Raw genomic sequence first — 20493 nt, 5'->3', positions numbered from 1 at the left:
CAGCTCCAGCAATGACGACACAGCCGCGGCAGCAGCAACAGCTATGGAGAGGCGGCAGCAATGCGCGATAGCCCGGGAACTGCAGCAGCAGCAGCGGCGGCGGCGGCGACAGTGGCAAGAAGAAGGATGGAGCGATAAGTAGAAGAGAGGAGAGGAGAGGAAAAGGGTGGCTGAAATCAAAAGAGAGTCCCAAAAGAGATGGATTAGGTTTTTAAATATACTTTTTGCATTTTCTGACGGATTAGCGACGGAATTTATTCCGTCGCTAATATTTTAAAAGTCCGTCGCTAATCCATCACAAATCCGTCAGAAATATAAACATTTAGTATTCGTCGTTGATCCGTCGCTAATTCTATCGCTAAATTTTTTTTTCCGATGGAAGTAATTTCCGTCGCTGATAGTCCATTTTTTTGTGATGAATTAAGACTTTAACAATCGGTATTAGGCAAATTGCTAAGTGGGTTACCATTTTAGCTTGACACAAAACTATCCTAACTCTTGTACGCTATTCTAAATTTTGGCTAAATGTTAATAATAACATGTATGGGTTGCATTATACACATTTATTCACTTAAATGATCTTTCATATATGTATATAGTAAAAGAGACACCTACTACCCATTGGATGAATTGATAATTTATATTTAAGAATCTCCTAGTGATTAGGGTTGAATTACCCTCTTCCTTTTCTGAAGTACCTAACAATAATACATATCTATATATATAGAGAGAGAGGACTAAAGTTCATGAGTTGATCCTTTTGGAAACCAATAAAGCTATGAGATAGAAATGTGATGCTGCAGCAACTCACGTGATGCTCATCTGACCAAAACAAAGGCTAGATATCCTATATGCTGAATAATAAAGAGTGGGGACACTGTCAACTTCTAACGTGGGGAAAGGGCTATTGGCTGAATAAAAATGAATGATTGGTTAATTGGGTACTCGTGAAAGCTGAATAAATAAAAAGGAAAAAGCCTATGCATTCTGCAAATATGAAAAATTTAGAAGGTAAGCTCAGTGGAATCACTTTCGGAAACTGCTTTTTCAAGTAGATGATGGTGGTGGCGGCGGCGACAACGATGATGAGGAGGAGGAGACACGACACACTACTTCTCTTTGGTCAGCTTCTTGCTTTTGGCAACAAAAACATCTGTTCCCCTACCATTGATTATTGAAAATGCTTTTGCCACCTGCCAACCGGGATCAGGAGTCCTTCCAAAATCCAATGATTGTACTTCTCAAAAGTTCAAATAAAAGAAAAAATATAGTTAGATTTTATTACAACATTTATTGAAATAATTTTTTTTTTAATTGAGAATTGAAGATTGAGAGTAAAACATGAGATTTCTCAAATTTAATCAAATGCACTTACCACCTCAGATGCACTTATCATCAGACTAAATCTGTAAGTGTATTGAAAAAGCTTCTTTATAGCTTAATTTCAACATCGTAAAACAATTTTAAAAATTTCTTAAATTAAAATTTGATATTAAAAAACTCAATTTTTCATATAAATCAAAATGTCCAAAAATTTAACCTAAAAATTTTGAATTTTTGAGTTAATTTATACTTAAATTGGAACTTATTGATTAATTTAGATAAAAAGTTGATGAGATAATTTGACAATCATTGAACATTTTGCCAAAACGGCAAAAAAGAAAAGCTTTTGCAGGCATAGCTACATCAATTAATTCTTAGTAAAACCAGGCAAATAATGTGCAGTTCATTTTCTAAGAAATTGTATTATGGTAATGATTTCATTTGGTATTGAAATTAAATTTGATATTTTATAAATTTCCTTAACAATTATTGCGCCTTTATGATAAAAATATGTCCACCTTGTCCAAAAAATTTGACTTGATGTGAAAATAACCAGAAGAACACCTCTCATTGTACAAAATTGGCCCAACAGGATAGAACATGCAAAACAAAAGTAAAATCAGAAGAATCATATCATACTTTGACATGGGAAAATACAACTTTTTTTCATTTGAGGGAGGAAAATACAAAAATTTGTATAAGGTATATATCTACATTTACATAATTGCTACTGCAATTTCTCACAGCTAACTCCCCAATTAACTTGCAGCTTCTGGGGAGCCATTTAGATGTATTGTCAGTAATCTTACAACACTTAGCTTCCTACAGCTTTTCTTCATGCAGGCATGTCAAAAGAACTGCAGTTTTACAAGTTTACAACATTCAAAAACATAAATACAATCAAGATGTATGGTCTATTTCTTGATGGTCAGCTGGTTGCGCTTAGTTCCTTTTCAAGTTCATCAAACTCCCACTCACCAATCTCTTCTGACAGATAATCTAAGTCATCTTTCCCAAGTTCAGACTCTAATTCTTCCAGCTCCACTAGTGCTGATGTTTTTTGATTAAGAAAGGATGTTTTAGATCTCTTGTGATGTTTGTTTTCTACTGTCTGCCTGAAAAAAGGGGATAGACTGCCACGGGGTCTGGGTAGTGAGAGTGACCTTTGTATCCGAGTTTCAACTTCCAAAATTGGCCTCCCAATGGATTCAAATTCCTCTTTCATTTTTTCAAGAGCATTAAATAGTTCCTTGATCCTTTCGTCATCTTTCCTGAAAGTGAGTGTTCAGAATCTCATTTCGATGGGAGTGTTTCAGTACATTGAAAAATGGATGGGTCTATGTGGATATATTTTAAAGAAAAACAAGATAATTTACCTTGGAATACCATCATTTCCGTTGCAAAATTGCTTTTTCACAACATCAACCGTGCTTAAGGTAGATAAAAACTGGCAAAAACGTGGAATCAGAGGATGATAAAGCCTTAGATTAAAGACCAGCTATTTGGACATTAGAGTTGTTTCTCTTCCACCATGTTAAATCCCATCAAGTAAATAACAAGCAGAAAAGTATTCAAAGGAATGAAACTGTAATATCAAAACAGAGAATTCATACTAAAACACATAAAAAAGAATGCCTTAATTATCACAAAGAGAGAGAGAACACAATCATACCTTCCCTTCCAAATCCAGGTATTCCTTTTCAAGGCTCTTCCTTTTCTGTACCACTTTTGAAGAATCGCTATCCTTCATACTAGGTGCTATTTCTGGCCTGATGCAAAAGAATAGTTTGAGGTTTGATTTAACTTAGAAATGAACATTGTTCAAAGAAATACAGTGTAATACCCTTGAAATGAATGCAAATCCCCAACGAGTCCTCTAACGCGGCTGACGGAAGGTTCCAACTGTTCCTGATAAGAGAAGAATGATGTGCATACCAGAAGAAAAATGCTTAGATATATTGCATAAATTTGCTTTTGGAGAGCATATCATTACAAAAGAATCATCTACGAGTGATGAATATATCAATACCTTGTAAGATGTAAGGAGATGAATAACCAAATTCACAAAATAATCTCCATATCTCTCCAACTCAGCACTTAATACAGGAACCAAGAACATTAAAAAGAGAAGGTTAATTTCAAAAAGAAAAGGAAAACCTTTGGTCAAATTTGCAAGAAATAATTAATAAAAACACCTTGAGATTTTTACAACAATGTACATTTTGCTTCCATTTCAAAAATTGTTAGTTTAGTCCTTACACTCCAATCAGCATATGACAAACTGAAGTATTTCATTATTTAACAATTTCAGCAATAAAGTATAGAGATGCTAACAAACCACAGGGATTAAAAGAGTAATTTAAAACACTGAATAAACCTATATTGCAGCAAATCTCAAAGGGATTTTATCCACAGTTATAGCCAATCTTTTTAATCTGTTAAATGTATATACAAGCCTTAGTAATTGGTGTTCATTATAGCAAAACTTGGAATGATGTAAACTCAAACTCTTAAATTGATAATATAACACAAATTTTGCTAAAATTAATATATCCACAGTAGCATATTGGCATAAAAAATTATCAAATGTTATGTAGCACTGAAAAAAACAGAATATAGGAAATGAAAAATCTGGAATTTTTTTACTGCATCCTCTCTCTACCTTTCTCTTCTTCTCTTAAAATGCTTATGTCAATTTTTTTGTAGATAAAAATATGTCAATTTCAATTACTTGAGAATTCTGGCACATGTTCTTCAGTTTTGGCATAATTGATGCTAACATGCAAGATTTTATATATAAGTGACCAAATCAAAAAAGATCAACCACAACTAAAATTGGACCAAGATTTTTTTTCTGAAAAAAAAAAAAAGAAAAAAGAGTGATGAATATCAATCTCCTTTTTTTATTTTAGAAAGATTTCTATAGTCAAATTCATCAGTGGATTGATGGAAAGCAAATGAACATACTTGACCTGCTTCTCTTTTTGCTCAATATATGTGGTGTGTAGCGCCCAGGTATCTTCTAGAAAATTTATCCATCTATTAACAACATCTGCTTCTACTCTGCATGAAGAAATTGATCTTGAGAGCTCTTCGTCCTGCAGACCAAGGAATTTTGGCGGGAAAGGACTTAGATTTTAATGCTTATCACACAATAGCTCCTAGAATGAATAAAATCACACAGACCCTGGCTTTCAAGTGCATTAGAACTTGATTACTGGCTTCATCAAACTGTTCTTGTTCTTCCCTAGCATTGTGAAGTCGTGACCGAGCAGCAGTCAATGAGCTATTGACCTACATGAATGTGCAGGGATAGAATGTAATCCAGAAATATACACGGAAGTATTCCCATGGGATTGACAAAATAAAATTAAAGGACTGTAACTGGTTTAACTATTAAATTTAAATGGACATGAGCATGGATATGCATGTGACATTTCGATAGATTGTAATGAATGTAATGCAACCAAATTTCTAATGAAATTCAACAGAAAATATAGCTTACTAAATGTAGCCTACTGAAATGCATTCAAATACACCAAGGTTATCATGAACATGAATAATAAAAGTCCAACAACAGGTAAATCAAAAATTTTAATAGAAAATGCTTCCCAAAACTGCATTTATACTTCAAATAATTAAGGAAAAAACCCCCCCAAAAAAAGAAAAAAAAAAACCTTTTTCAATTCAGCTTCAAGTTCATCTTTATGCCTCTCAAGTTCTCCAATCTCATTTGCCAATTCCTGCAAAATGAGAGGAAACATTTTCAGTAGCTTGCAACAAATGAAATAGATGATGACATAACTTCCTTCCTAGTGTAAGAATGTTACATATAGTACACCTTAATTGTATAAAAATCCATAAGATCAACTATAATTTTTCTTATACTTTACCTGTTTTTCTGTTTAATTTAAAATTAATTGAAATCCAATTAATTCTCTTGTGCTCTTCATGGCATATATACCAATAAATTCACATTCACAAATTTACATTGGCCTAAACTAATCATCCATGTTTGAAAAGTTTGTTTTTTTTTCAGGCATTCAAAATGATGAGTTGCATGGCTTTCCTATTATTTTAGCTTTTCAGAAATCTGAGAAACTTTCTGCATGCATGTAGTAGGCACAGATTCAGGCACATAATCAATCACAAAATTATAGCATGAGAGACAGACAGAGAGAGAAGGAGGAGAATAAATAAGGTTTATGTGGTTCGACCATAAGATCTAGATTCACAGGCAAGACAAAGATAAAAGTTACTATCTCTTAAAACTTTTAAATCATAACCCCAGTGTGTTTTCAAAAATCCTCACAATGTTGCCATAATAGGTAGAAAATACAATACTTCAGTCCAACAAAACCACACAAAATACACTTTTGCATCGCACCATGAAACTTCTCGGATCAAGTCATAATTTTCTTCAATGAAAAAACATATCCAAATCTTAAGCCACATAAAATAACATCTATAAATGTTGAACAGGCAGAAAATATATGATTGCATAAAAGACTATCAAAAATAAAGAAAGATAAAAATTTGTCAACAAGAATTATTACTTAAATCTTTTACCCCTCTTGTCATGGATGGTTTTCTAAATTCTTTGATACCAGTTGTGTTAAGATAAAAAGAGGCATCAGTTCTTCAAAGTAAATGTACCTTCTCAAGCTGGTTAACTTCACTGGTTTTAGCTACTCGGAAACTTACTGCTTCTTCTTTCTGAGACCTGCTTACATATTGATTTAAAATATTAATATACTTTATAGCAAAATGAATGGATATAAATAATAGCACCACAGAAAAGATGAAAGATAAAGAAGAAATAATTGGAAAAAAAAAAAAACAATTTTCATATCTGCTAGAATGCAATGAGAGATGTATTTTCTTAAATATATGAATACCATGAGCACCTATTGTCAAAAGAAAAGAGAGAGCACAAATGATTTAATTCAACAAATGAGTGCAAAACCTCTCAGTGCTAATGCCAAATAGAAACACGCACAAGCAATCACATCGAGGGAGAGAGAGAATGAGAGAGAGAGAGAAATAAATTTCCATTTACAGTCATGCATATGTAGGTTTTTGTGCAAACAAAATATTCTGAGAAGTTATCTGAACCTGTTATCTAAAATTCGTTTTTCAGCTTTTGACGTTGAGTTAAGAAGAGACTCCAACAAAACTTTCAATTTTTCAACCTGAAAAAATGTAGTAATGTAGTATAGATCAATTATACAATAGTAGCATATAGCAGCATGATAAAATAAGCCAAAACAGAACCCAAGAAAACAAAATTTCCAAGTGGCAATACACCTCATTCCCTTTTGCCTCAAGTTAAATAAGAACTGGTGACCAACTCGTTTAAACTTTACATTATGCTTAGCAAAGAACTTAATAACTTTTGGAAATTGTAAATAAAGAAAAAAAAAAGGTCTAGATGGAAAATGAATTCCCCAGTTGATTTCTCGGTATTGTAAAGAATTAATTTTACCTTTCCAGCATGTGACCCTGGAGAATCGCCATTACTTAAAGATTTCTTCTTTAGTAAAAGTGCCTCCAATGTGGAACATAGTTCAATTTGCCCAAGTGTCTCTTCATGAGTCTGCATGAACACAAAAGCAATCAGCTCCAGTGAATCCCAATGTATATATTATCTGATTCAAAAACTGTCTGATATACCCTTAAAATTCTGAAGGATATAATAGCAGATTTAAAATTGTAACTGTCTATGACTAAGAAAACCTACCTCATTTTAAGATTTTAGCCTCCCCAGTAGAATAACCCAGAAAAGACTAAACAAGGATAAACCCAAATGATGATTTTAACATGCTTATGAAATATGAACACTGAAGTCTGAGGATCAGTATACGCTAAGCAGCAGGACAGGATCAAGATAGAAAAAGGAAATCTCAGACAGTTCACATGCTAAGAATTATGGCTGTCTTTACAAGTAACACCCAAAACCATTATTAAAGACATCTCAAAAATTTCTTAGCACCCATGCTTATTGCAATATAAGTCGTGCTTACATCAATGAAATTTACATGTATGGGAGTGAACAAGCATGAAAGTTTGGATCAACCTCACCTTTACCGTTGCAACAGTTGTCCCTTCAGATGATTGTTTCCCAGATTCATTTGGTGATTGATGGAACTCCTTCATGTTATCAATTTTCTGAATTAAACTGCAGGCTTCAGCATCTATTCTGAGGGCAGGGAACAGAACAAAAAACAAAAATTGAAGAATAATTAAACTGCCATCATAATCATTATACAAAAAAATTTCAATGAAGCAGATATCCAGACAGTAAATTAAAAATTTTAAAACTTATGATCTATGACTACTTTGTGCCTAACATATAAATGAAAACACCATTCATAAATAAAGATGTGTCAGTAAGAACTCATATAGAATAAGGACCACACAATTGGGTTTGTGATCTCTGCTACGGCAATAGAAAAAAATAGAAATTAAATGTTCAGGTAAAAGTCCACCCATAAAATTATGAAATTTATATTATATACTTAACCACCTTGCAATGCGATCGTTTATTTTCAACCCTGAAATTGCACATTGAGCATATTGGAGTAATTCTTCTCGCTTTACCTGAGAACAGGAAAAAAAAAAAAAGGTATGAAGCCTTGTGTTAAACAAGCTCATCTTTGATGTGTGTATATATGTACATATATATATATATATTTCCATGCACTAACTATAAAAAGCTAAAAGGTAATGGCAGCATGATTAAACATAATTATGGTACACCCGCAGGCTTAGCCTAGTGACAAGTGCATCTCTTACTTAGATAAGATCCCAAGTTTAAGTCCCCTCTACTCAACAAAGAGAGAAAAAAAAAAAAAACATAGGCACAGTGTAACTACATTTCGTTTTAGGTCAAACCATAAAGGTCATGGCAGAAGCAGAATATATTGGATGCAGCAATTTGAATACTAGTCTTTTTTTTTTTTTTTTTTTTTTGGTGAATTAGGAAGAATGCAGTTTACTTACAAAGATAAGAAATAATGAATATAAAAAATCAGCCAAATGCCGGAGAACCTCTTAAAAGAATGGTAGAAGGAGAAGAAGGCACCCATAACAAACTGATGAGATATCAAAAATAGAATTTAAGTCTATGCCAAAATATCTCAAGCTCTTAAAAACTTAACCTACATATCTATCCAAAACCAATATGGAAGAATAAGGCAATAAACCAAACTCTACATCTTTCCTTTACATCAAATATCCTTTGGCACGAGAAAGTACCTAAAATAGTGCACTAATTTAAAAACAACCAAAATCAGTTTCCTTGCGCAATTGATGAGGAATTTCCTGCAAATTTATTACCTTGTAAAACTGTAAAAACAGATGAAATAATGTTTGCAGTCATTCTGACTAGAAGTATACAAAAAGGTTCAAACCATATGTCATATTTATCTCGAATCTCAAATATCAACCAATATCAATTCTATTATGTAGGAAAGCAATGATATTTACTTCATAAAAACTTCTTTAATCCAGTTGCTCAAAATGTCCATTGTGTAGATCAACAATATAGGTCTTTGATATTAAAAGACAATTATCAGCAATGCAGAGATTGTGAAAGGCATATGTACTGTTTTCTTACCAATACTTCATCCTGGTAGGCAGAGAATGCTAATGCCAAATCTTGTATGCTACGAATAACTACTGTATGAACTTCTTTTCCTCCTGCAAGACAGAGCCTGTATATAACCAAACCAAAAGAAGTTCACATTGAATTCAATAAAATGAAGTTGACAGGTAAAATATTTATGAGTACATTTTCTTTTCATTATTCTCCACTAACTAAACTACGTGGTCATACCAAACTGTCAGGGGTCAGCTACACCAAATTACATATCATTTTCTTCTATTCAACCCAGCTTAGGCCATCACATTGGCAAAATTAAAATTTCAAATAACTAATTTAGGAAAAATCCATAATAGAACATATAAGCAAAATAAGAATAGTGAGAAGAATCACCCGAATATCTCCAGAAGCAGCAGAACTTCTTCCTCATTTGGTGCTTCAAGAATCTGAGTCATACAAAAGAGATAACCTGCGGTTAAATCAATGAATCAGCAAATAAAAAGCCCTGCCAAATATTTTATCAATGACACTGTAACTTTGTATCTCCAAAAACCCTTTTTTTACCAAAAAAAAAAAAAAAAAAAACCCTCACTGCATTACGAAATACCGACAGATATATAATAAAAGATTTCCATAACAGAGATCTGTATGTGGTAACTTACCATGGACAATGTTATGCCTTCAAGAGCTTGACTGTAAAGAAATGCATCCCCGAAATTCATTGTCCCAAGTTCAGGGTCAACATAACAATCCTGTCCATATTTAAATACAAATCATAAGATTAAAAAAACAGACCCATACCCATACATAATGAAGTTTGAACTTTTTTAGAGCAAGGAGGCTCCAAAGATGTTATTCTTACTATCATCTCAAGCGTATGGGAACAATGAGCCACAGAGATTTACCCCCTGTTTCTATTTCAAACTTGTACCGTATTAACTGGGGCCAAAAAGGCCAAAAAAAAAAAGTGCATGTTAAATTAAACATTCCCAACCTTAAGAAATTTCGCCTAATCATGTAAAGATACAGTGGTACCATTATTCATAAATGACCAAAGCAGTGAAACCATATTCAAAGTTGTCGAACAACCCATTAGAGAGTCTCAGGGCCCCATTTTCAATACCACTTCCAGCCGCTGAAAACAAAGAAAAAGTAACGAAAGATTTAAACAAAAAAATGGAACAACTCACCACGGTGGGATTGCTTGGAGAATCCTTGTCCTCGTCAGAGATGATCTGTTCATTAGGATTCTTGTCATTGTTCTCAGGATAAGCTGCAGATAATCTGTCAGCCTCCTTAAGTGCAACCAACCACCTTCTCAATAATTGAACTCTTTCAATCCCTCTACAAGACACAGAAACTTCCTCCAGTCTTTTCACAGTAAGCCTAAAGTTCTTCAAAATCCCAGTCCCCTGATTCACCAACAAACAATTCACATTGCATTAAAAAAAAATTAAAAAGAAAAACCCAAAACAACAAAACTAAAAAAACAATTACAACGCCGGGCTGGATGATCTTGGAGCCCTCAACCAAGGCATTGCCTGCATCATGGACACCGGTGTCAGCATAGCTCCGAACGGTACGTGTTAATTTGGTATTCCCTCCGGCTTCTACTGCCCTAAACACCGCCAACCTCAACCACGACATAATTATTCCGTCTTTTTCCTTTGAAATTGATGATTAAATATGGAAAGAAAAGTTAATGAATTATCAATAATAGATGTATTCTGATTGTAAATTTATTGTGTTCGTTGTAATGTTTGTTAGAAAAGACAGAAAAAAAAATATCAATAAAACTTTTGAAGAGGTGATTTTGAGGCAATTTTCCGGGAAAACTGAGAATGGAAATTGAAGAAGAAGAAGAAGAATGGTTTCGAGTCTTATGCCTCTCATTGCGCTTATTTGCCGTCCATTTTTTTTCTTCTTCTGTTTTTGTTTTCCATATTTAATCAATGTTTTCTTTTTAGCCGACATGTTCTTTTATGCGAACAACGTTCAAATCCAAGATATTCTAAAAAAAAGGTTCAGACACAATTAGTGGCTACTTCTGGAAAAAAATAAATAAATTGGTAGACTACTAATTTTTCACATAATTATAATTTTTTAAGTTTTTAAATTGAATTTATTTTATATATTAAGGGAAAAATTTATAACAAATTACTTTTTTTATATTTTTTTAATCTTTAAAATATTAAAAAATTAATTAAAATAAGAAATTAATTTATTTTTAAAAAATATTTTTTTGAAATGAAAATTGAGGAATAGAATTTAAATATGAGAATTGACGATTGAGGAAATAAAAATATGAAATCTATCAAATTTAGTTAGATGTAATTGCTATCGAATTAAATCGCAAGAAAAATAATTTAAAAAAATATAATTGTGTAATATTTTATCATTTTATCTATAACACTTGGTTTTTAACGTTAATTTTATTCAATTTTTCAATTTTTAATCTCACAATTAACAATAAAATATGAGTTATTTTTTATGAAATTTTAAATTTATTTTTATTTAAAAATCTTTAATTTAATTAGATATTTATACTAGTGTTTTATTTTAAATCAAAATATTTAAAAAATTTATATTAATGTTTAATTAAAATTATTAATCACTATATTAACGTTTAATTCTATTAAATTAAAATTTTCTTATAATTTAAAACAACATTAAAAACTAACTAAAATAAAAAAAATAATATTTAAAAAATCATTAAAATTAATATTTAATAATATGTATTTAATAAAATTCTTATTTTAAATTTTTTTAATTAAAATTTAGGAATTGATAAAATAAAATATAAAACCTATTAGATTTACTCAAATACATTCCTATCAAATTAAATCTTTCTGAGCGTTTTTATTTTAAATTATAAATTAAAATAAATATGTCATTATAACTTCTAACGTAAATTATATTTTAAAATCTTAATAAATGAAATTTTTATTTTAATAATTTTTAATATTAACATTTTATTTGATAAAATTAAATTTATATAATATTTATTTTTTAATTTTATTATTTTATTATTTTAAAATAAATTTATCATATTTATTTTTATTATAATAATTAAAATTCTAATACTATTAAAAGAAATATTAAAATCTATTAGTAAATTTTTTTAATATGAAAAAACTTTACAAATTACGTTCTTTTACTAAAATTTAAAAATAATTATAAATAGAATAATTTATAATAAAAAATTAGTCATGTCTTTTAAATTATAAATAATTAAATTTAAAATTAATTATTTTATGCAAAACAAAAATAAAAATTATTAACCTTAAATTATTACATTAAGATAAAGTTAATAATTAATACAATATTTATTTTACCTATAATTTATTTTATAATTATACTATAATAATATTTTAAAAATATATATATATTTAATAACTTTATTATATAATAAACATTATTACATATATAAAAATTTTGTATTGTAATATTCATAATAATAAATTGACCAAAATAATATAGCTTATATTATGTTAATCTTTTTAACTAATTTTGATTAGATATAATATGAACAATTATTTTTACTTTTAATTTGTTTAAATTAATTTTATTTTTGATAAAAAATATCATTTTTATATTTAATAACATTAGATATTTATAATATTTATCCTTATCATATTAAAGAATCTAAAATAGTTTTATATTAAAAAATAATAAAATCAAAATAAGAATTATCCTGCTTGAAACTCTTTATAGTTTGCACAGTGATTATTGAATCTGACTACACAGTCATTTTATACCTCCACTGTTTGGCTTTCAACCAACTTTACGCCTCCTTCATGCAAAAAGCTTCCGCCATTAAAGAGTTCATCATCATAGGAACTATCATCAATTTACCATCCATACAACCTCCATAATTATCACCAACTATCCATGCAATACCTGTTCTTTGCGCAACCTCATCATATGCAACATCTATATTGCATTTCAGCATACATGCTTCTGGTGGTCTCCATACAGCTAGATAATTAACTCCAACAAAACGGCCAACCCTTCTTGCTGTAAGAGTAACCTGCCAGTCAGTACACATCTGTCTACTGTTTGCCATTTATTCTCACAAACCACTTGATTCCAGCCAATCTAAATATACCACATCACACAAAAGAACTCAGCCAGTTGCGGTTTAGACACATGCTGCTGCATAACTTGAAGCAATTTAGTAGCTATTTGAACTTGTGGCCAAGTAAAACCACTTAATCTAAGCCAAATCGAACTCGCCAATAAATATTGAGTAAAAATATGGGTCACCAATTCTGCTGCTGCATCACAGATCGGGCAAAAATCATCAAACACAACTTGCTTTACTATTAGATTTTGCAAAACCGATAAAATATTGGATGCCAATCTCCATATAAAATTTGCAATTTTTGGCGGTACCTCTAGCTTCCAAATCCAGCCCCAATCAATTGCGGATTACTGTTGCTGTTGTCTTTGTGAAATTAAAAAATTATATCCACTACGAACGGTGTATATTTTTCTGCTATCCCACTACCATTGCCAACAATCATCTCCATAAGCACTCCCCATAGGTGTCCTCTTTATTAACTCAATCTCATGTTGGGAAAACATAGCTTGCAAAACTTCATCGTCCTATTGTCTAGAATTTGACAAAAGCAGACCAGCTACCTTCGACACCTGTATTGTTCACCGATTCCACAATTTGGCAAGCTTGGATCAGTTAGTCATCTATCCGAAAAAATATCAGTGCTCCTACTATTCCCTATTCTTTTAATACAATCACCTAATAACAGCTCCTTATTGTCAATCACACTCTTCCAAATGTGACTCTGATTCTTATTGTGAGTTGCCTGCAAAAAATTTGTTTTTGAAAAATACCTGGCCTTGTATATCCTTGCTACTAAAGAATCCGAGTTTATAAAAAATCTCTACCTATGCTTAGCAACAGGGCTATATTGAATTCTCTCAATAATCGAAAACCCAAGCCACCCACATCTTTCCCACAAGCCATTCGCTGTCAACTACACTAATGGATACTAGACTCACTATCTATAGTATTCCTCCACCAATATTTATTCATCTTTTTCTCAATAGCATCACAAACATACTGTGGAAGAATGAAAACAGACATTAGATGGTTTGGGATTGCCTAAATTGCCATTTTAATAGCACCTCCTTGCTAGCTCGCGATAACAAGGAATCTTTCCATCCCTGCAGTCTCTTTCAAACTTTATCAAGTACATAACTGAAAACTTCCTTTCAATTCCTTTCAATAACCGATGGTAGGCTCAGATATCGGTCAAAAAACTTAGTCTCATGAACACCCAAAAGATTATAAATATCTGTCCTTTCTATTTCAGCCATATTTGGAGTAAAAAAAATTTCAGATTTGGAAAAATTCACCTGTTATCCAGAGACATTTTGATAAAGTCGAAGGCACTGCTTAATTATGAATGCCTCTGCAACTGTGGCTTAAAAAACATATAATGCATCATCGGCAAAGAACAAGTAACTAATTGAAGTTTAGTTTAGAACGAAAAAACATATCGTAAAGAATTTAATTTTTTTTTTTTTTATTACAAAGAAATCATTTAGACATTTTTACATGATATAGTTCGTATATTTTGGCAATACCTATCTATAGAAGCAAATAAAATATTATATGGTTATAAGTTTTTGGCTTTTTTTATTATCATATCATTACTAATAGATATTTCAATCACTAAAAAACTTTTTAATTGAAAATTTTTAAAATATTTCAGTGATTTTATGAAATAATCAATATTTTATATGCTATTGTTTATTGTTTGTCTTACCTTAATTTAATGACTATATTCATGATTAAAATTTTATAAATAAATCTAATTTGTTACTTTAAATTTATTAGAATTATTCTATATTCTAATTTCAATACAAATATAATTTAAACTTTTAAAAATTTTAAAACAATTAAATATTAAATGAGCCGTGCATATATGTTATGAAATTAAATCTATATGAAACTATAGTAATGATTGAATTTCTATTTTAGATTAATAATTTTTCTAATTAAATTGAAATTACATATATTCTATTTTAAAAAATTATGTTTTATTATACTTATTTAGAGTAAAAATATATTATTTTTTATAAACTTTAATAATATGTAATATTATATAATTTTACATATAAAAAAAAGTAAACAATGAGTATAATAATGTGTTAATGGAAACTAAGTATATTAAAAATAGCAAGAAAAATGTTTGCAATAAAAATTAGAATTTTTGTTATAATACAGTTCTACAAATATGAATCTTTTTTCTTTAAAAAAAAATTATTAATAAACTCAATCTAGAAAGACTTGTATTATAGATATTTATAATCAAATCAAATAAAATATAACTTTTTGTTTTTAATATATTTTATTTTTAACTTGAAAATGAATACAAATTACATAAAAAAATGTTGACTTCAATTTTTATAATCTATTATGATACTATTAGAACTTTAATTTTGAATTTAATTATCCTTCTACAATATACTATAAAGTTAAATATTTTAATTTTTATATATAACATTTAATTATATATGAAAGTACAAATAAAAAGGAAGAACTTAGGGATAGATGAAAATACCCTAAACATATAAGCAAAGATTGTTGAGAAAAATAAAATAAAATTTTGAAATAAGTAGAAAAAAAATCTTAATCGAATTTTTTATATATATATAAAAGTAGCTTTTATTGAGGTTCAAACTCAAGATTTCTTCTTGAAAATAATTTTAATACTAATGCACTAGTCTACTTCTTAATCCAATATTATTTACCAACCCTTATTTAGTTGCAAATATAATTGTATTGGTTTTGATGCTACATAACAATCTCTCAAAATAAGTCATAAACTGTCACTATGAAATTGGAATACGTGGCAAGAATCTGATAAGTGGTAAACATGGTCTATCCCGAGAAAAGGAAGACCTGAAAACCTTAACTGTTAGTTCATCCTCAAAGATCCGCCCTTCCCTTGATAGGGCAAGTCTCGGTATGTAATTACCATTATTAAGCACAACCCCACACAACCCCATTACGCCTATAATTGCGGAATTACCAATCTATTAGCTGGTGATATTTTTTATCAAGTAGTTGATCACATTACCATCGGATTATTAGAAAATGCTATAGTTATCTCCACATTATTACAGTATAAAGAAGAACCACAGAGGCAAATGTACGCTATTCTCTTATATAAAAGTTCTAAGCAATTCATTACATTTTCTCTATCCTTCAGTATACTGACTTCAGAGTTGGAGTGGCTACCGTAAGCACCCACTACCTTACGTTCTCTTCTTTGCAAGTCTAAGCCAATCACAACATAACTCCCTTTCGGCCACGTCGTCAATCTAATCTTTGCAATATCATTTGGTTCTATTATCGAGAAATCCATTGAATTCTCTTTTTTCATTTGGATTAACATCGGGCTCTTATTTCTTCTCTCACTAAAAGGGGAACCTTTCCTCTTTGTCTCTTAAAATGGCCGAAATTATATATGTCATTACGGGAGAACCTGATAAAGGCAAAGGAAAAAATAAGCGTGTAGCAGAAGACATTCTGTCTGTTGATCAAGAACTGTGGATCAAGCAAGAGGTAAGGTTCAGTCTTGCTGACAAAGTGATTGGAATCTTTTAAAATGACCTGCTGGTCGTTAAGGTCCTCCTGAATTAGTATGAAGTAAGGCGAGTATTGGTGGATATAACTTTCAGCTCTAGGGGGAATAGTAGTGGCCTGAGGCAATCTGAGGTTGCCATAGAAGGTTGCGGACACCTAAAAGAAAGCCTCAAAAAAGCAACCATACCCATCAAATTGCTGGAGAAGCTGGAATCTCACGTAAAGTTAGAACCGGCAAACTCAATAGAGGAGATCCATATAGGTAAGGAGCAAAAGGTATGATTCGATACTACATTAACTGGTAAAATAAAGACTCGTCTAATAAAATTGCTAAAGAGCTGAATAACCACTTTCGCTTGGTCTCCAAAAGATGTAACAGGTGTGGACCCAGCTCTCATCATCCATAAGCTATCTATTGATAAGACCGTCAAATCAGTCCAACAAAAGAAAAGAAAATTTACATCAGAGAGGTAGCAGGTGATCAAAGAAGAGGTTGATAAGCTTTTGAATGCAGGATTAATAAAGGAAGTCCAATATCCCACATGGCTGGCCAATGCGGTCCTAGTAAAGAAAGCTAACAGAGAGTGGAGGATGTGGATAGATTTCACTAACTTGAATAAAGTATGTCTGAAAGATCATTACCTGTTATCGTCCATCGACAGATTAGTAGATTCAATCTTAGGTCATGCAGTGGTTTCCTTCCTTGATGCCGTTTCAAGATACCACCAAATCATGATGGACATCGAGGACGCAGAGAAGACTGCATTCATAACAGACAAAGGAGTTTACTGCTACAAGGTAATGCCTTTTGGTTTAAAAAACGTGGAGGCAATGTACCAAAGGCTAGTGTCAGGAATCTTTAAGGACATGGTGGAATCAACCGTCGAAGTGTATGTGGATGACATGGTGGTAAAGAGCCAATCATTGGAAGACCATCCAGAAGACATTCGAAAAGTCTTTGACGTCTTGGACAAGGCAGGCATGAAGCTGAACCCTGAAAAGTATACCTTTGGGGTAAAAGTTGGAAAGTTTCTGAGGTATATTATCTCGGAAAGAGGCATAGAGGCAAACCTTGAGAAGATCAATGCCATCCAAAATATAGAAGCACCCAAAACCATTAATGAAGTACATAGGTTGAATGGGTGAGTCACTACTTTAGGTAGTTTCATATCTTGCTCGACCAAAAGGTGTCTCTCGTTCTTTAAGGTCTTAAAAGGCAAATGTAAGCTTGAGTAGGAGAAGAGTGTGTAGAGACATTTGAAAGTCTAAAAACCTTTTTATGATCTCCTCCATTGCTAACCCCACCTATCAAAGGCGAAATTTTATTTCTATACTTGTCTATGACACAGAAAACAGTTTGCTTAGTACTCATTCGTGAAAACAATGGAGAGCAAATACTAGTGTATTATGCCAACCAAGTTTTGAAAAGGTGGAGCTAAATTATTCTCCTCTTAAAAGTTGGTGCTTGCAGTTCTAAGGTCAGCTACAATTCTACGACCATACTTTGAGTCACACACCATAGAATTCAGAACATATTATCCTCTAAAGAGAGTTTTACACAGGTCAGAGTTGCCAAGGTGATTATCTACCTGGGCAGTAATATTATCGGCTTATTATATCAGGTATGTCCTAAGGAAGGAAATGAAAGCCTAGGTGCTAGCCGATTTTGTTGCGAAAATGACTGCCATTAATTAGAACCTTCGGAGTCCCCTAAATCAACCATAGAGGAGTAGAAAGTTTGGGCATATGGAGCTTGTGGGGTCGGGATTTTTGAAATCAGGATCCTACTGCAGTCTCAAACTGATATAAAGTTTTGGCACGCAACAAAACTTACCTTCAATGCCATTAACAATGTAGCTTAGTATGAGGCTATAATAATGACACTGAGAATCATCAAGAAATTAGGTATATAAAAATCCATTATTTTTAATCTCCCACAATTAGTTGTTAATCAATGCTAGGGACAATTTAAAGTCTAAGAATCAAATCTTGTAAAATACAAGAAAAATGTTTGGTCCATAATGGAGAGGATAAAAAAAGGGTAGTGCAGTTGTGAACTTTGCTAAGGCCACAATAAAGAGACAGATCTCCTAGCCAAGATGGCAGCAGCAGGTGAACAAAACCTGACTCAACCGTTGCAGTTTGAGGAATTTTACACTCTAGCAACGAAAGCAGAAGAGTTTTTTCCTATAGAATAGTGGAAAGCATGGATGACGCCTGTATACAAATTTTTGACACAAGATGATCTTTCCGCTGATGAGTTATCAGCCAAATAGGTAATAAGAAAATCTTCTAAATGCGCACTAATTGATGGTTAATTATACAAGAGGTCCTCGACACAGCCATGGCTACGGTGTGTTACAAAGAAGGAAGGACAGGAAATCCTAAAGGATATCCATGAAGGTGATTGCGGGAGCCATGAAGAAGTTTGGACAATCGTCTGGAAAACATTCAGACAAGGGTATTACTAACCGATGATAATGTAAGATGCGAAATAACTTTTTCAAAAATATCGAAAATGCCAAGTACATGCAAATATCGCCAGGATATGAGGAGAAATGCAAGCAGCCATTGGAAGCCCCTAGCCTTTCTTTCAGTGGGAGATAGACATTGATCAAACCAAATTTAGACTCATTTTTCATGTTGTTATTTATGTTAAATTACACATTTTCTATCTAATTTTATGGTTTTGACCTTATTTTGCAAAAAATGGTGTAAAAGGGTAATTTGGAAAAATGGCCTTAAAACCGCCCAAAAGAGAGTAAAAGAGAACAAGCCTGGTTTTCCCAAAGTTGTTTGACCAAACCAAGCTGAAGCTGAAATGGGAGAAGAATGATTTGTTGTTTGACCAGACTATTTGCCCAAACAGACTGGGCAAACATACCCCCATCTAATGCCTTAGGTCCAAAACCGTTTTGATAGCCTAATTAAGCCCAACCAATATTAAATAAATGAGTAACTATTACTCATCCTATCTTACTAGGATAACCTAAACACTTTTCTTTGGCAAAACCTGCATTTTGGTGATCTTAGTCTTGATAGATATTTAATATATGGATGGCATTAAAACTTAAAATTTTAGAGTGAGGGTTCAACTTTTAATTTTTAATTATTTTATCTTGCATATATATATTATAACATCTTATATGCATATATATATATAGACTATCATGCATAGTATCTCATAATAATATATGACAAAATAATAAAATTATTTTACATAGTCATTTAAATCTTATTTAAAGACTAAAAATAATTTTTAAAATTTATTTTCTTATTAATATATATATATATATATATTATATATATATATATTATTTTATTATTATTATTTTATTTCCAGGGATAGAATGGTAATTGGGGCATCCAAGCAATTCTCCACAGCCAACCGCCCTCCACTTACCAGCACAGCCCATCGCCAATCCGACGTCCGGCTATTCGCGCAACGGTTGCGCGTCCATCAGCCCCTGCAATCCGATGCCGGCGAGCTTGGAGTCAGCGACATCACGAAGTGAGTTGCGATCTCACGGAATCGTGACGTCGACATGTTGCCGTTCTTCCATCTGCCCATCGACAGGATGGACGCACGACTTCTTGCCTCGTTGTCGATTGCGCAACACTTGCGTATCCCGCTGGCTACCTCGACGCGACATGGAAAACTCCATCGCCGACGGGATTCATGAAGGGAGTCGCGATCCAACATTTCACCAGATCACTCTGCCACTCCCTTCTACTGGCGACATCAAGCCCGCTTTTCTCAGCCACGCCAACCACCAGGCGTCCCGGAAATAAGTGCGTGACGCCCGTCGTTGGGCGTACTCGGGTTGAACATGGTCGCCGAAATCGTGTTCCTTGTGAACACGATTTCCAAAAATTGATTTTCCTTTTTTTTTAATTTTAATTAATTTAATTTTTCTAACAAAAATTAAAATTATCCAAATGATCCAAT

At 32.0% G+C, this 20493-nt stretch overlaps 1 protein-coding gene across 3 annotated transcripts; it reads right to left on the bottom strand.

The window, feature by feature from the left end:
• Nucleotides 1–1940: 1940 nt before the first annotated feature.
• On the bottom strand, nucleotides 1941–10879 carry LOC110623263 (nucleoprotein TPR-like). Of its 3 annotated transcripts, none has more exons than XM_043959663.1 (18): nucleotides 10424–10878; nucleotides 10117–10338; nucleotides 9589–9678; nucleotides 9320–9372; nucleotides 8942–9038; nucleotides 7850–7923; nucleotides 7405–7522; nucleotides 6809–6919; nucleotides 6439–6515; nucleotides 5980–6046; nucleotides 5001–5066; nucleotides 4510–4617; nucleotides 4291–4421; nucleotides 3353–3419; nucleotides 3167–3231; nucleotides 2996–3092; nucleotides 2700–2770; nucleotides 1941–2594 (listed from the first exon to the last, which is right to left on the bottom strand). In XM_043959663.1, exons 1-18 carry the CDS (start codon nucleotides 10571–10573, stop codon nucleotides 2252–2254), a joined length of 2007 nt encoding a protein of 668 aa, XP_043815598.1. In that variant the 5' UTR covers nucleotides 10574–10878; the 3' UTR covers nucleotides 1941–2251. The 3 variants fall into 3 exon arrangements, with proteins under 3 accessions (XP_043815598.1, XP_043815600.1, XP_043815599.1); XM_043959664.1 differs by having other exon boundaries at nucleotides 2455–2589; nucleotides 10424–10879; XM_043959665.1 differs by lacking the exons at nucleotides 10117–10338; nucleotides 10424–10878 and adding an exon at nucleotides 9789–9911.
• Nucleotides 10880–20493: the final 9614 nt, after the last annotated feature.

Source organism: Manihot esculenta, chromosome 9 (assembly GCF_001659605.2).
Source record: "Manihot esculenta cultivar AM560-2 chromosome 9, M.esculenta_v8, whole genome shotgun sequence".
Classification (NCBI taxonomy): Eukaryota; Viridiplantae; Streptophyta; class Magnoliopsida; order Malpighiales; family Euphorbiaceae; genus Manihot; species Manihot esculenta.
The sequence above is the reverse complement of the archived record's forward strand: the minus strand, read 5'-3'. Positions and strand labels throughout refer to the sequence as shown.

Excerpts from the sequence above, each read along its gene's own strand:
- LOC110623263 (XM_043959663.1), bottom strand. The coding sequence starts at position 10,573 with ATGTCGTGGTTGAGGTTGGCGGTGTTTAGGGCAGTAGAAGCCGGAGGG. Across the intron at positions 5,067-5,979 it reads AAGTTAACCAGCTTGAGAAG|GAATTGGCAAATGAGATTGG; the intron begins GTACATTTACTT and ends CTCATTTTGCAG. Across the intron at positions 3,232-3,352 it reads ATCTCCTTACATCTTACAAG|GAACAGTTGGAACCTTCCGT; the intron begins GTATTGATATAT and ends TTCTCTTATCAG.